At 41.1% G+C, this 16,184-nt stretch overlaps 2 protein-coding genes and 1 non-coding gene across 5 annotated transcripts; all 3 read left to right on the top strand.

The window, feature by feature from the left end:
- Positions 1-4,140: 4,140 nt before the first annotated feature.
- IQD21 (IQ-domain 21) lies at positions 4,141-11,905 on the top strand. 3 transcript variants are annotated; one of them, XM_089990266.1, is made up of 6 exons: positions 4,141-4,508; positions 4,576-4,813; positions 5,031-5,112; positions 6,794-7,072; positions 9,675-10,079; positions 10,756-11,905. In XM_089990266.1, exons 3-6 carry the CDS (start codon positions 5,035-5,037, stop codon positions 11,410-11,412), a joined length of 1,419 nt encoding a protein of 472 aa, XP_089846392.1. In that variant the 5' UTR covers positions 4,141-4,508; positions 4,576-4,813; positions 5,031-5,034; the 3' UTR covers positions 11,413-11,905. The 3 variants fall into 3 exon arrangements, with proteins under 3 accessions (XP_089846392.1, XP_089846390.1, XP_089846391.1); XM_089990264.1 differs by having other exon boundaries at positions 4,141-4,500; XM_089990265.1 differs by having other exon boundaries at positions 4,141-4,813; positions 5,033-5,112.
- Positions 11,906-12,961: 1,056 nt separating this feature from the next.
- Positions 12,962-14,231, top strand: LOC149814739 (uncharacterized). Its single transcript, XM_089990267.1, has one exon. The coding sequence runs from the start codon at positions 13,063-13,065 to the stop codon at positions 14,104-14,106; it is 1,044 nt and encodes a 347-aa protein (XP_089846393.1). The 5' UTR covers positions 12,962-13,062; the 3' UTR covers positions 14,107-14,231.
- A 1,770-nt stretch (positions 14,232-16,001) lies between these two features.
- TRNAC-GCA (transfer RNA cysteine (anticodon GCA)) lies at positions 16,002-16,073 on the top strand. Its single transcript has one exon. It is a non-coding gene; the product is annotated as a tRNA-Cys (tRNA).
- Positions 16,074-16,184: the final 111 nt, after the last annotated feature.

Here is a 16,184-nt window from a genome sequence, read left to right on the forward strand (position 1 = left end):
CATCTTACAAAATAGAAAGTAGGAAAGAGAGTCCCCTCCCCCCTCCCCCCCCCCCCCCCCATTTAGGTAAGTATGGGGCACCCCTTACTTTCCTTTTTTTCTTCCTTAGATTCTTCTAAATTGGCGCCCCACCTTACTTTCTTATCCTCTAAGCTGGTTGTGACATGTGTCATTTGACTTTGTGCCTTAGATATGGGCCACCTCAGTTGCCACATCATATTCTTGAATCCCGTTTTAACTTTGGCATCCCCCTTGCCTTGGTGAGGTGGCATTTGAATTATGAAGCTTTGAATACAATACTCTTTCTAGATTTTGATCTATATATAACAACTACAAAGGTGACCATGCAATTCACGTTTCGTTCACACACTCCCAAATTAGAATTTTTTCAACAATATACTTCTTATCTACTGTAGATTCATATATCTTGGAAATAAAAAGAAATGCTGAACAATTTTTAAAATCTTTTAAAAAAATCGTCCAAGATGTCTAACACTTGACAACTCAGTAGTGTGGGTTAGGACACCAAAAATCAATCAAGATCAAAGTGATTCCTCTAAATCCACCAACAGGGGCAGGTTTCAAGCTTAACTCACCTTAATTAAGTCTTTTTTGCAGCAATCTTTATGTGAATAAAGATCAGGACAGGTTCTTGATGATAGATATCCTTCGTGATCAATCGAGTGAGCTCCTCTACCTGAGTTGAGCTTCTTGATGGATCTTGATGTGTAGATCTTCAATGGCAATGACAACATGTGGATTGTGGTTGCTCTGATACCAAATGTTACATACCTTTCTTAGAAGGCCTTAAATATAAGAAAGTAAAGGAAAGAAGTGAGGAAAGGTTGGTGATGGTTGATGTGATCCCAAATTCTATAGACTCAGATCCAACTCCTAAGGTCCAGAAAATATAAATGGATCTTTTGCAAGATTATCCAGATTCGTTATCCAAGCTCTACTTATTGAAACCATGTCTCCTCAGTACGTGGGAGCCCCCTTGAATGCCCTTTTCATTTATTGGCAAGTGGGACCACATGGGGCATCCCCTCTAAAAGGAAAAAATAAGAGTGGACTCACCCATTGGCACCACCCAAGAGCCTTCAAGGCTCTTTCAAGGAAATCATGTAGACCCTTGTAGTCCTTCCTTAAAGGATTTTGTGAAACTTCAAATAGGCCCTAGGGAGATGGGCTCTCTTTAAGGTGACTTGGGAGGAGGGGGTTACTAAGTAGGAAAATTAGGAGTTAATATTGCTTTGTTAGATGTATAAGTGTTTGAGATTTTGTGATTGTTTTTATTATGTTTTCTTGGCCTATATATACAAACTCATTTTGATATTGATGGATATGAAATATTGAATCAAGATTTGGCTAATTCTCTCTTATCAAGAACTCGCCCCCTCTTAAAGGATGACTTTTTCTCTCTCTTCTACCCCTTGGCCTCTAGGCCCTCTTCTAATGAGTCTCTCTCTTGACTCATGACCCTCACTCTACCCCTTGTGAATCCCTACCTCCTGATTCATTCACCTTATCTTAGGACTCCTCTCTCGGTTACTAAGGTGGTCCCAACTCTCCAAACGTTTAGAACTTACATAAGTGCTAAGTAAAACTATATTATACTTAGTACTCATGTGAACTGCACCAACCTTTGTGAAAGACTCCATCCGCTCATGTCGTGCATGTGGTTCTGAGTATCCTCATATAGATTAGACTCATCCCCAACCTTAGGACACTCTACCCAAACCTTGTAAGTCATTAGAACTCATTTTCCTAACCATATCTAAGGCTAAATCTATTTTAAACCCAAAACTAACACACTACTTTATTTTTGTGTTTCCTTGAAAATTACCTAACTTAAAAATAATATATGTCTTAATGCGTACCTAGTTCAGACCTGAAAAATCAACCTCAAACATCCCTACGTATCCTTAATCAACCTATTAAAAATTGGATCATAATTATTCTCTGTTAAAAAAAATTTAAATCCAACACCAAAAATTATTCTACCTAAAACCCAGTCCAGAAACATACCTAACCCAAACATGTGTCCTAACTTTGCCAAATTTTAAAACCCAAACAAGATCGACCTTGACTCTCAAATTTTACCTAAACCTTATTTATCTTGTCCCTAGACTATTTTCAATGATTTTTTTATTTTTGTTTTGAGACAAATAATTTGCTTTCTCAGGATCTATCAGAAATCGAACAAAATGTAGTTCTCAACCTGATTTTTCTTTGAACCTTATCAGAATCATACCTGAATTTGTTTAATAAACTTGACCTTGAATTGACCAAACCTAACCCAAGCCCACCTAAACCCTAGAAATGAAACCTAGTCCCACCGAAACATATCAATGGTGAAGGGAAAACAATAAAGAAGAAGGTAGGGAGGTCTACTAGCTTGTGAGAGAGAGAATGAGAGATTACTTAGATGAGTTCGGTGGTGAGGATTATAAAGAGCTGGGTAAGTAGATGTGATGAATCTCAAGTAGTTAGAGGTTCCAACTATTAAAGCCTAACCCTTTTAGCTTTGTAGAGTAGGGCAAACTCCTCGAGAGCATTCACAAGGAAGACTTTCGTAATATTGCATTAGAGGCAAATCTCAAATACGTGGATAAATGAATAGCTCAGGCCTTGGGCTAGACCTAATATATGCCACACCCTTATTAACTTACTCCATTACATCCGCAATTTATATTCATACCACCCATGTAGGAATGCATATATTTCCAATGTTGAGGGCAAGAAAAAAGTGAATGTGTAACACACTCCATCGTACAAACAACCCAAGGTTGGAATGCTAAACTCTAATATAAATCAATAGCTTAAATCAAAATACCAAAAATGAGACAACGTGATGTACATCCAAGTCGTAGTTACTAATGTTACCCTCATTTTTTTTTTCAAACTTCACTTTTTTTTTTATAATAATCAAGCTGGGAGATTAAGACCCTCTCATTCATTAACAGTAGACAAGTACAACCAGGCAGTTAAATCACCCATACCAGTCGAGTTCGAACTTGAAAGATAGGGGTGGCAATCGGGTCGGGTCAGCATACCTCAACACAAACCCGACCCGTTTATTAAACGGGTCAGATGTGGCAAACACGAACCCAACCCATTTATTAAACGGGTAACCCGACACGACACGGTTAACCCGTTTAATAAACGGGCCGGATCGGGTAAACGGTTTGGCGGGTTAGCGGGCAGGTTGGCGGGTTATTGGGTCGGGTTCGGGTAAACTGATTGACCCGACCCGCCTAACCCGTTTATTAAACGGGTTGGCGGGTTGGCATACCCCTAACATGAACCCGACCCGCTTAATAAAAGGGTTAGGTGGGTCAACCCGTTTACGACACGAACCCGTTAAAGCCAGACACGAACCCGTTTAAGCCAAACCCGAACCCGGCTAAGAAGCGGGTTGTCGTGTCAGAAATTGCCACCCCTATTGAAAGGTCGTGTCACATGGCGACTTGCACAAACTGCCCCACATAAGGTGCAATCACATTGCACGCTTTGAAGGTGCCGTTGCACCTGACTGCCATCTACTACAACTAACAGGCTGTAAGTCAAAGATGAAGGGGCACTCAAAAGTGTGCAATGTGATTGCACCTAATTCACCCTGAGGGGTTGTTTGTAAAAATTGAGATCTTAAATTAAACTCATGGGTCTGACCCATTTATGATCCACTTTCAAACCAACTGTTTTTTTTTTCTTCCTATTTTTGACATAAAACATGCCAAGTGCTGTCAGCCTGCCACGGGAAACACTAGTTAAAATGACGGATTGATCACGGCTCCAAGTTGGGACCCAAAAAGGGACCCAAGTGTTTGGACCCGTTTTGTTCGTCCCCGACCATGAAGGCTGACACCAACTTGCTCTCTCTTGGCACTTTTCTCTGCTTTACTGCATCCTACCTAAAAAGCAGAGGAAGGAAAACCCCCTCTCTCTCTCTCTCTCTCTCTCTCTCTCTCTCTCTCTCTCTCTTCGAGTCAAACGAGCACACGTGAGAGGAGAGGAGGGGTCATTTGGAGTGAGTTGGGTCGGGTGATGAAAACCAAATGGTGTTGATGTTGGCAGCCCGTGAATGCGTTAAATAAGGTGAGGCAGACGGCACGTCCTCGCAGTTATGAGCCAGCGCTTTCGCCGCTCCCTTCCCTTCTCTCCTCTTCCTCTTCCTCTTCCTCTTCCTCTTCCTGGCCTCCACCACCATTCTTTCTCTTCTCCCTCTCCACACCCTTTCCTTTCTTCTGCTTCTCTCTCATCCAGATCAACACTCTCTTCTTTTCCTCTCTCTCTCTCTTTTTCTTTGGTGGAGATCGGCACTCTCTACACCTCGAAACGCGCTCTCTTTCTTTTTTTTCTTCGGTAGCCTGGTGGGGAGATAGCTTTCGTCTCGATTCGAACCCGAGACACCTGACTTAAGATAGCCTTGGGGATAATATATTGAATCAACAGCCAAATCTCCAAAGTGTCTCTCTCTCTCTCTCTCGTGTGACAACGGTAAGGAAGTAAGTAAAGAGTCCATTTGCGATCATTTAATTTTGGTTCAACGTTTACGTTACGTTGATTTTTCAGTTTTGCACCTTCTTTTCTCTCGACTGCCTTTCTGTACGTGCCGCACGTATCTGGTTTTCTCTATTCTCTTGTTCTCTGCTTCTCGAGAGGGTATATCCGCGGGTGGTGTGAAAGGGTGAATTTGGAGGAGGGCAGAAGAGAAAATTCGGTGGAGAACATCGAAACAAGAGATGAGTGGTCGCCGGATCAGAAGGTCAGGCCTCACTCCGGCGTGAAGGTGGAGAGTTTCCGAAGGCAGGTTGGTATTTTTCTTCACTTCTTTTACCGGTGATCTTTTTGCCGGTATTTTGTTGCATGCATTCGCTTTCATTCCCAGGGAAAATCACTGTTTCGAGGTAGAAATTTTGTGCAGCTCAAAGTGACGGATTCTTGGAATTTTTTAGAATAGTCAGGTTATTCACGTCATTCTTCATATTTTTCTTTTTTTTTCCACCTCATTCTTCGTGTGTTTGTAGAGATATGGGCAAGAAGGTGAGTTGGTTCAATTCGGTGAAGAAAGTTTTCAGGTCGTCTTCTTCAAAAGACTGTGAGAAAAAGGTGAGCATTTTTTTTCGTTTTTGTTTCTCCTAATTGTTTTTATCTTTTTTTTGTTGGCTTTTATTTGTAACTTATGTGAAAAAGAAAAAACTTATCCTAACAAGAAAGTGACTGGCATGATGAATTTCCTTATCTGTCCCTGTTTCTTTTAAAAATGGCTCATGTGCCCCTCAATTGCGTTAATGGTCTGTTTGGACACGACAATGGATCCTGATATTCCGGGATTTTCGAAGTTCATATGCTAAGTTTCTATTAGTTGGGGGTTGCTATCTCATGACAGTCAAACACCCAAAAACTACTAGCCCTTCAGATGGTTCTATTATCTTGAACTCTTAGGCATTGAAGATCCCAAATCCTGAAGTTCAGCTGGATCTCCTGTGATGCTCAAGCTGGCACTTGTGTAGCAATGTCATTTGGTTGCCTAATTAATTCTACAGTATATAGCACTGTTAGTCAGGATCTCCGGATTTCCTATCATGTTGCTAACAGGAACTTCTATGATCCTGAAAGATTGGGATCCCCCACATCCTCAAAATTGGCACTAAGCTGTCAAAAATAGGACCTGAGAAATTATGAATAATTAAATTTACAAATTTACTTTGTGGGAAATCTTGAGATAACATTGACATATAAATTATACATTTTTTAAAAAAATGTATAAAATATTGTAATATTAAGTGATAATATTGCAGTATTTTGGAAAATAGGTGATATTTTGATATATCACAAAATTTTCGGTTGTTGTGATTTTCAAGATATCGAGTTGAAATCCAACAATTTCACATTTGTGAGTACTGTCATTTTTGTTACAACTACAGAACTTCAAATATCCCAAAGCACTGGGATCTATTATGGTATCCAAAGATGAGGGTCAGTCTATGTGTGCCAACTTCAGTACACCCTATTTACTATATATTTATAGTGTGGCTGTGGTCCTTGCATTGTGTAAAAGTATTGGGGGAGTTGATGTATGGTCCCTCCATTGGAATCCATTACAGAATTAGATGCTCTGCATCACGCTTGTTGGTTGTGTCAGGTGGGCCCTTAATTATCTGATGCATGCAACAAGCACCATTGATATCCAACATGGAGGCGATGCTTATCTTGGCATCATCGTGATTGAACCATGTTTTTGTATTAACTGCCAGAAGAAATGGATCTTAATTATATGCAATAGTGTTCATGTACCTTGTATGATCTGTCTGATCAATTGTGCCAGTTTGGGCAATCTCGTATAATGCATGCAATCAGCCTTGTTCACAATGTTACTCACATGTCAGTTATAATTTCACAAGACATAACCTGACAAATCCCTATGGCCTGGTGCTACCTAGCTTAGGTTTCATTCATAGTCTTTTTGAAGATGCCAATCATATCCCAAATTCTAGATCTATAATTTCTTGAGATGAATAGTAAACTTTTTGCACACACTAGACATGTTAGCAGTACAACATTTAAGTTCATGAACTTGGTCATTTCTCATTCATAATCTTTTGAAGATGCCACTCACATCCCAAATTCTGGATCTGCAAGTTTTCAAGTTGCATATGAACTTTTGACCAAGTTTGTGAACTTTAATATCTCAACTGGAACAAAATTGAAGTTCAAGAACTTTGGTTGCATTTCGTATCTCCAAGTATCGCTTAATTACCATGCATTTTAAGTTTTCTTATGTTGGCAGAAAGAGACGCCTGAGAAATGGCAAACAGATGCATCACATGTGGTCTTACCAGGTCGCTTTGCGATCCAAAGCTCACCAAGAAGACCATTCATTGAAGAGAGCACATCGTCGCCAGTGGCAGAGGATGACAGTGGTTGCGCAATAGCCGTGGCTATGGCTACAGCAGCTGCAGTGGCAGCTCAAGCAGCTGCTAACGTCGTTCGACTCGCAGGATTGGGGCGCCAATCGAGAGAAGACCGAGCTGCTGTACTCATTCAATCTGTGTACAGAGGATACCTGGTAAGCATGATCCTTCCTAAAGTGTCCGTATTTGAGTTAAGAGTGTGGAAATCCCATCAAACATGACCCAAGTTCATGAATTTCAATGCATCTACTACTACTAGTACTAAAACTCTCTTTTTTTTTGTTTGGAGTTCATGAACTTGGGTGCACTTAATGTGATGCCAAACATACCAAAAATGTATTGGGCCTCGGTATTAATACGATCCAAATTGTGCTTCATTGGACCGATTGACCCATATCTTCCTCTTTGCCTCCCATGCCATAAATTATCTCCTTGTTAAGTTATGGATTATTATCTGTTTGGATAGAGTGACAGAAGGCACTTCCAACTCCAAATTGCCAGTCCTCCATGCATGTGGCTCCACATGATTGGTCCCTGCATATGACATTGTTTGGTTCCTGTGGTGGACAAGGGACGCCAGGGTGTCACTTCTCCACTGAATAGGACAAAACAAGGAGCTTAGAGTGCCTTTAATGCCAGGTGTTGGGCATCTTGGCGCTTGTGGTTTGGGCCCACTGTCCACATCAGGGGAGTTAACTCTCTGAACCCACTGGACATTGAACTCCCTGGCATGCATGGCTTATCACTTATCCAAACATGCCCCCAAAAGCATTAGGAAACCAATTTCCTAGGGGGTCGGGTGTGCGAACAATTACACGACTCAGATGGTCCACTAATTAGGGCTGCACCCAAACCAAACTCAAGTTGAACCTTGGCTGTTTGAGCTGGGTTCGTTAACCCCTAAACTTGGGCTTGAGTTCGGCTGGGCTTCAGTTCAAGCTTAACCAACCTAGCTAGCTGGCCGGAGCTCAGCTTGATTCAGTTTGTCTATCAACTTTTATGTCACATAGCCTTAACAACTAATTAACGAGCTTTTAATCAAACTCATGACTCATCTGAGAGTCTGGGTTGTGCTTACGTTCCAAATAATATAGGCTCTAACCAAGCTCATATTGAACCAAACTCAGGTTTTTTTTATCCGGTTCCTTTGCTCACCCCTTAATGATCCTGAATTTGCATTGCTAAAGTATTGATTTTGCATACAAGCAACTTTTGGATTCGTTTTTTATGTCTAGATTTACTTTTACTGTTTGGGCTTTATTTTTATTTTTACTTTTATGTTTTGAAGAGAAAAGTAAAGTTTTATTAATGTGGAAAGAATTAGCACTACAAAGATGTGAGTGATGTACTGTTTTGGACTTTATATTTGAGATATTGGATAGTTGAATTGGAATTTGGAATTGTAGCTAGGTTTTGGATCTCACTTAGATCCAGGTTAAAATTAGGGTTTCTTCTTTTTTCTCTAAGAATTGTAGAGACTCTTGTTTCAAAAGACGGATGATTGAATATTGGTATTTTTATTTTTATTTTCTAGAGACTCTTGAATATGGTAGTTTAGCATATTTTAGCTTAGCACGGTGTTGATCCGTGGCATGATCTTTCGACCCCACTTAGGAACTTCCATGCATCAACACTCCACCCCTCTTGAGGTGGATCCTTGAATTGATTGGATTTACATTGGATCCAATTGACAGTTCTAGAAATCTTCATCTCTTTCTATGAATCCTTTTGGCCAGATACAATAAAATCTGTAACATTCAGGCTTTATACTAATTAAAGGCGAAAGAAAATAAAGGAAAAGAGGGTATCTTGGTTATAGCTCTCACAATTAATATGGATGCTTCCCTACGCTGGTACGTATGGGTCAGGCCTCCGTGCATAGTGCCAGAGTCTAGGGTACTAATGGGTTGCTAATAGGGCTGTCAACGGGTCAGGTTAGAGCTGGGTCAGGGTTGATTTGGACCCACCCATATAATTAATTATAGGGTTCGGGTTTTGTCGGATCACGAAAATGGACCCCCATAATTTTAGAAAACTTTTTTTATTGAAATTACATATAAATTACTCGGGTGGGGTCGGGTACCTGGCAAAAAACATTGCTCGGATCGGATTTGGTTCAACCCGAATATTATTCAGGTCAGCATTTTTTATGCCCATATATACCCGGGAATTCAGGTTAGGGTTGGGTACCCGGTACATGCCCGACCTGTTGACAGCCCTAGTTTCTCAGGTCCAAATATCCCCATAAACGGGGCGAGAATCACTGCAACAACACAAAACCCCGATGTATGGTTGGAACACTGGGTTGCGGATCACGGGTCGCTGCCCGAACTAGAGATACTGTTAACTTGTAGAATTAGCTAGTGTTCCAGAACCAAAAAATAAATAAATAAGCGAGAATTTCGGGTCCTGGGTAAATGGTTACATTGGTTGTTGATGGCACAAGAGGCCTGGAACTTCTCATGATCTCCGAAGTTCCTACTTTACTGGACATAGCATGATGAAGTTTATAGATTCGGTGTTTCGGGATCATGAACTTGATCATGTTTCTTGTGCAATCAGACCTAAACTTCACAATTTCATCATGTCCTAATATGCTTTTTGCTTGTTCTTCCCTCAGTACTTGCCTTACGCGATATGAATGGATCGGATCCAATATGTAGTGGACCTGATCCAATTGATGATGAATCAACAGATTAATGCACGCATGCATATATATGTTTAGTAGTGAAAAAAGCACACACGATGCTGTTTCAGGCAAGAAGAGCCCTGCGAGCACTGAAGGGTCTTGTGAGGCTTCAAGCGCTGGTTCGAGGGCATAACGTGCGCAAGCAGGCTCTGGTGACGATGAGGTGCATGCAGGCCTTGGTCCGGGTGCAAGACCGGGTTCGAGCGCGCCGCCTGTTGGTTGCCCAAGAGAGACGTCGAAACCAGCTGCAGCAACAACAAGGCCACGTTGATGATGATGGCAAAGAGGATGTTTATAATGATGATGATGATGATGATGATGATGATTACTATGATGATCATCCACCGAGCTTAGAGGTAGATAGCTGGGAGGGCGGGCACCATATCAGGGAAGATGTGAGGAGGAGTTTGCCTCGGAAACATGATGCTGTCATTGAGCGTGAACGCGAACTTGCTTATGCATATGCTCATAAGGTATGCCTAGCTAGCTACTCCACAGTACAGTATGTCACATGTTTTATTGGATCAGGATAGTTTATGCGACCCAAATCCAAATATCGACATCGATCCGGTGGGGTCACTGATACCCAAACACACAAGCTGAAGTATACAACCTGGATGGGACGAAGAGGGTTAATTAGTACCTTCTCCCGAAGCCCGCTCCCACTCGGGCGACCCGGGTGTGTGTGATAATCAGCTGTTGTTTCTATCTTTTCGAACCTGAATCGGATTATAAGGATATCAAAACCCGAAATCAGTAGATTGTTTTACAGATCTAACCGGGATTCGTGTCGCATTGTCCCACCATCCCCCATTATGCGGAAGGGTGATTCGAAACAATATATCCGATCCATTTGCAATTTTTGAGATACAAGATTATTGATTCCAACCTTTTGTTTCCTGATTTGGCATGTCCACATAAATTTCGGATCTAGATTTATTTTATATATCGGATCTAAGCCGAACCCGGATGCCAATCGCATCTGCATGATCCAGCCCGTATTGACTTTTGGTTAAACGTAAAGGTCCATTTGCATTTCACGAAAGGACTTGAACACCCCCGAGTTTTTAACAAACCAGTGATCCCCCGTAAGGAATGTTCTTTAAGGGCAGTTTAGTCATTTTCTTCACATCAATGATCTTTTTGCAGAAATGGAATCTGGAATCCAGCTACGGAGAAAATTTTTCCGGCGGAGATCCCGACAAGACGCAGTGGGGTTGGAACTGGCTGGAGCGTTGGATGTCGACGCGGCCGTGCGATGGACGCCACGTGGGTCCTGAAGGCTCCTACCTCACCGTCACCAACACCGACGAGATGTCGGAGAAGACCGTCGAGATGGACATCGCCAGGTCGTCGTCCTACGTGGACGCCGGGAACCACCGGAGCACCCATATCCCGGCAAGAAATTTCCGGTGGCCGGGCCTCTCTCCGGAGAAAGAGGTCATTGGAAACCACGTGGCGGTCAAGGACATCCCCGCCACGACCGTGGTGCTGCCCACACCCAGCTACATGGCCACCACCCATTCGTCCAAGGCCAAGGCCCGGGCCCACACACCTCACCCACCTCTGGCTTACACGTGGAAGCCTCCATCTAAGCGTGTCGGGTCCGCAGGAGACTCGACCAGCTCCAGCGGCGGCGGCGGCGGTGCAATGGTGAGCCAGTTGCAGCCAAGGAGCTTAAGCACGAAGGTAGTCGGCATGCGGGTCAGAACCCACGGGTTCAGCGGCTACAACGCTGACTCTAGTGCCGGCGAGGAGCTGACACCGCCTTCCGGCGGCACCGGCCGGCGTAAGAATTTCCGGTGAGCCATGCCATTCTTGACTTAATCTGTTGATGGTGTAACTTAGTTCAATTGTAATAATGTGAAACTACTCCCATTAATGTACAAAACCTGGCCTAACGCTAGCTGGCTTGGTTTCGTCAATCCTGGAGTAGGCCTAAAGGCTGCCTACACGGAGCCAATCTGGCCTCCGATCCAGGCCTAGTGGGTACTGTATGGTCTGGTCTATGTAGTCATTGGTAGAGGGTAGGATGATCAGTTTGCCTAGCTAAACGCATATGCACTATGTGAATCATAAGTCATGGCTCAAAATAAAGCATCCTATAACGCATGACCTAGTGAAAATAATGGTGTGTGTAGTGTAGGGACTTGCGTTACGCATGCCAATAATAATTGGTAGTGATCTTGCTTTCAATCGTACCAAGAGAATTCTTGTGTTTGTATACAACTTTCATGAACTGCTGATCTCTACTTTATTGGACTTGGTGGTATGATATGTTTTCATTGTGCAGTAAAAAGAATGCATAATCTGTTTGCTTGGGATCAGTTATTATTAGGTAAACTTTTAAGCATACAAGAAGGTAATGAAGAGTTAGGCAGGTTTGAGAATGAAGCCTATATATAATTGGTTCTCACTCACTTTGGGCTGAACTCATCAGACAGGGTCGAGAGGGAACTCATTTTTTCAAAGTCTGATACATATGTTTTCAAAAACAGGCGATATTTTGAAAAAATATCACGTTCTTTATCAAATATTTTTATTTGTTCTTAGATTTTTTTTACTACTTCATACATATTTTTTACTACCTCATACATATTATTATATATCTTACAAGTGTCGATCGATATTTTGTCAAGATTTCCTAAAACATAATAATTTATGTTAGGATTTCTGGGAAACCTATCTCTTTCTCACCATTCTTTAGACCCAAGGCGTAATTGGCACAGTGGGATGAGCCTAGACCGTTTGACGGGCAGTCTAGATAGGTTCAAATCCCATGGGTGTCACTTCCTGCGTAAGCAGAAGCTTGGATACTCCCTGAGGTCAAGGAGTTAATTATAATCCCTCATAGTTTTACGTCCACATATATAGACAGAGAAGCTGCAAATAGGGCACGGCTCGGCTCGGCTCGGCTCGGCGCCTGGGGCGGTTTCTTCAAGTAAAAATAAAAAATAAAAAATAAAAAATAAAAAAATTTACGGGAAACAATATTTGTGACTACGGCTTGTATTTAATTTGCAAGTTCATTCTTGGAGTTGTGGATATCACTGATTTTTATGGGTTGGCATTGTTGAAAAATAAACTCTCAGTGGTCCCATGTATTTTGTAAGTTTTCTTAACCTTTGCCTCTGAGCCACACAACCAAGATAGCATAGCAATTCTTCACAAAAATCTCTGCCATGCAATATGAACATCTTTTGTCCAGCGCCAACCACATGTTTGTTACGTGCACGCCAAATTGCAAACTCTCACCAATTAAATCGTGCCATGTGGAGCTTCTATCAACACACACGTTGCCTCGAAATGTGCCATACATGCAATTCAAGGAATAGCGATCACCCTCTACCCTCTTAAAGGATAAGCCATCTATCTAAAAAAATGTCCTAGCACTGCAGCAGGATCCAGACCACACGGATCCTTGCATGCACTCTTTGCCCATCTGCATCTCTCAACATGGGATGTGCTTCATCTAAGCATGTTGAGCCGATGGACGTTTACCGTCCGACCGGTGCGAGCCTAGCCCTTTTCAATATTGATATTACGGAGGAACCATGGCTCAAGCAGCAGCAACAACAACAACAACAATCATGCAAGAGAATTGAAGTGCCAAAACCTATACTAGAGAAGCTCAACACATTTGAGCTTGCACCAGATGCTCCTCACTCATGGTCCGAGGTAAGCAAAGCATTAGAAGACCTAAAGCCTACATTAAACCAAAAACCCGAAACCCGATCCATCTTGGAAGCCGAGAAACCGGGCCAATTGGCTTCAGAAGAGAAAAAACCAATCACCAAGAAGCACTCTTTCCACACACTTGAAGAATTGGATGCTAAGCTCAACCAAAAGTCTGAACCAACGAGTCAACAACAACCTATGAATGGCCAGACTCCGGTCAAGCCTATTGTAGACTCCGGCAAGTCCCGCAAACTCAAAGACAACTATTTTATCGTTATGGACCGGTTACAAAGGACGCAAGAAGGCAATTCAGCACCGAAGTTCGTCAGTCTGAGAAGGGATCCACTAGAGGGCCTACCAGAGAAGTGTCCCCCGGCCGGTGCCGATGTCGTGGTGTTGTACACCACAATGCTTCGGGGTGTCCGGCGAACTTTCGAGGATTGCAAGCGAGTCAAATCGATCATGGAGGGGTACCGGGTCAAGGTAGACGAGCGAGACGTTTCGCTCCACTTGGACTACCTAACCGAGTTGAGGGAATTGCTAGGTGAGGGCATCAATGTGCCAAGGTTGTTCATTAAGGGCAGGTATGTTGGGGGTGTGGATGATATAGTAGACCTCAACGAGAGGGGGAAGTTAGGGGAGATGCTAGATACCGTTGGTGGAAAGGGTGAACATGAGGCTTGTGAGGCTTGTGGAGGGTTGAGGTTCATCCCTTGTTTGGATTGTAATGGGAGTTGCAAGGTGTTTGATGAGAAGCAATTGTTTGTTAGGTGCACAAGGTGTAATGAGAACGGACTGATCATGTGCCCCATGTGTCATTAGGAGAGTTTGGAGTATGTCAGCATGGGATGTAAGGTAAATTTCAGATGGGTTTTTTTTTTCTTCATATATTCATATTTGGCTAGAAAATGGATGTAAACGTTTACTCTGTAGTTTTGTGTGTAAAATCTCTCTCTCTCTCTCTCTCTCTCTCTCTCTCTCTCTCTCTCTCTCTCTCTCTCGGCTGGGCTGAATAAATGAGAATTACCGACAGACCCTTTAATTACTGACTGGATTCGTATTCAGTCAGAGGGAATTCCTAGTGCAAAACTGCAATCCGTGTAGTTTTGGTATAGCCTATTGACACACATGGAAAATGTGGAGCAGCCTAACTAATAGATAAGAATTCCTTTGTTTATGGCCAGGGCTGGGACATGAGATGAGCCACTTGTGGATTTGACTCTTAAAGAGCTTGTTCAAACTCATGAAATAGGCTCGACAAGCTCCAACATGAACTAATGTTCATCTCGTCTAGGCTTGTATAGGCTCTTTTATTAATAATAAATATAATTTATGAAAAAATGACTATATTGGATGAAAAAAATAATGTGTTTTTTTCAAAAAAACTTATAATTTACCAAAATCATGACCAAAACCTCAAATATTGAGCATTAAAATAACCATTTTAACCTTTAAATGTGCAGATCCGTTAAGGATATATGAATTTTTTGTTTGACAAACTTTACTACTGATTTTCGGTCCAAAATTTTATTCTGAAAAAATACATAAAAAATAAAAAAATTAGACATAAAATATATTTTCAATGACATCTGAATCACTAGAAAACAAGGAACATACATTGAGATACAACTCCGATAATATTTGTAAACAAAAAAAAACATATACAGTTGCACCTAGCCCAGTTATTTTATGTTGTTTTTCGTTCACCTATACTAAAAAACAGAAAAATAATAAAAAGGATAGACAAATCAGTGTGTTAGCTTTTCAACGCCACCAATATTGCCTTGTTTTGATGAACGGTTTGAGAGAAATGTCTTTTTCGAAGATAGACTTTTCAATTATATTACATCTTTTAACTTAAAAGTATATTCACATAATTTTTTTGCGGACCTAACGAAGTTTATATAAAATATAGGTAAAAAATTACCAATATTTATGAAGATGAGGAAGTCCACATATATTTTATGCAAGAATAAAAAAGTCCACCTATATTTTATATGAACTTCATGAAGTCATCCTCGCATAAAATATATGTAAACTTCCTCATCCTCAAATAAAATATATGTGAATTTTCTTATCCTCATAAATATTAATCATTTTTTTCTTATATTATATGCAAACTTTGTAATATCCACAAAAAATATCATGTGAATCTACCTTTTTTTTTTCAAATTACTCATCATATTTTTAGCTTGTAAATTGGAAAGGGATGACTAAGATTCTCGGATGCTGAGTGAATTACTAATCTGTAATTATTCTTGAAAGGTGAATGAAAAGCAGAATTTACTAAATTCAAAAATCAATGCTTGAAGAAAAGATATGATATATCCATCTTAAATAAAACAAGAGATGCATTTTAAGCGAGCATGCTAAACACATCTACATTATATCGAGTAAAAACAAAAATATGTCATCATATATATATTTATATATATATATATATATATATATATATTTGGTGCTAGGAAAATATTACAATATTTTTAAGATTATGTTGTACGTTTTCTATAAATATTGAGATAAATCATTACATTTTTCAAAATATCTTCTATATGCATTGGTTAAGACGAGAAGCACAAAACCTGATGCAGGAGTTGGCACGTCTGTGCTGACATGGGGTATCCTAAGCAACCTGAGTATGGAGCTCCTCGACTATTTAAAAGACCCGGAACAGCAAAAGTATTATATAAAATTAAATTGTAAGATTGTCAGCCATTGGGTCCATAGCTCAGTGGTAGAGCATTTGACTGCAGATCAAGAGGTCACCGGTTCGAACCTGGTTGGGCCCTTTTTTTACATTACCAATTTTTTGCATGATTATTTTTGCCTTTAGCCATCTTGTTTGATGCTTCCAGTAACCTTTCGCCCTTGCTACTTGCACGAAGCTGGGGCTGTCAATG

This window comes from Nuphar pumila, chromosome 15, assembly GCF_984573655.1.
Source record: "Nuphar pumila chromosome 15, dmNupPumi1.hap1.1, whole genome shotgun sequence".
Taxonomy (NCBI): domain Eukaryota; kingdom Viridiplantae; phylum Streptophyta; class Magnoliopsida; order Nymphaeales; family Nymphaeaceae; genus Nuphar; species Nuphar pumila.

Bases quoted from the DNA above. Each gene is read 5' to 3' on its own strand.
- IQD21 (XM_089990265.1), top strand. From the start codon at position 5,035: ATGGGCAAGAAGGTGAGTTGGTTCAATTCGGTGAAGAAAGTTTTCAGG. The intron at 5,113-6,793 runs GTGAGCATTTTT...TTATGTTGGCAG, and splicing joins CAAAAGACTGTGAGAAAAAG to AAAGAGACGCCTGAGAAATG. The intron at 10,080-10,755 runs GTATGCCTAGCT...ATCTTTTTGCAG, and splicing joins CTTATGCATATGCTCATAAG to AAATGGAATCTGGAATCCAG.
- LOC149814739 (XM_089990267.1), top strand. From the start codon at position 13,063: ATGGGATGTGCTTCATCTAAGCATGTTGAGCCGATGGACGTTTACCGT.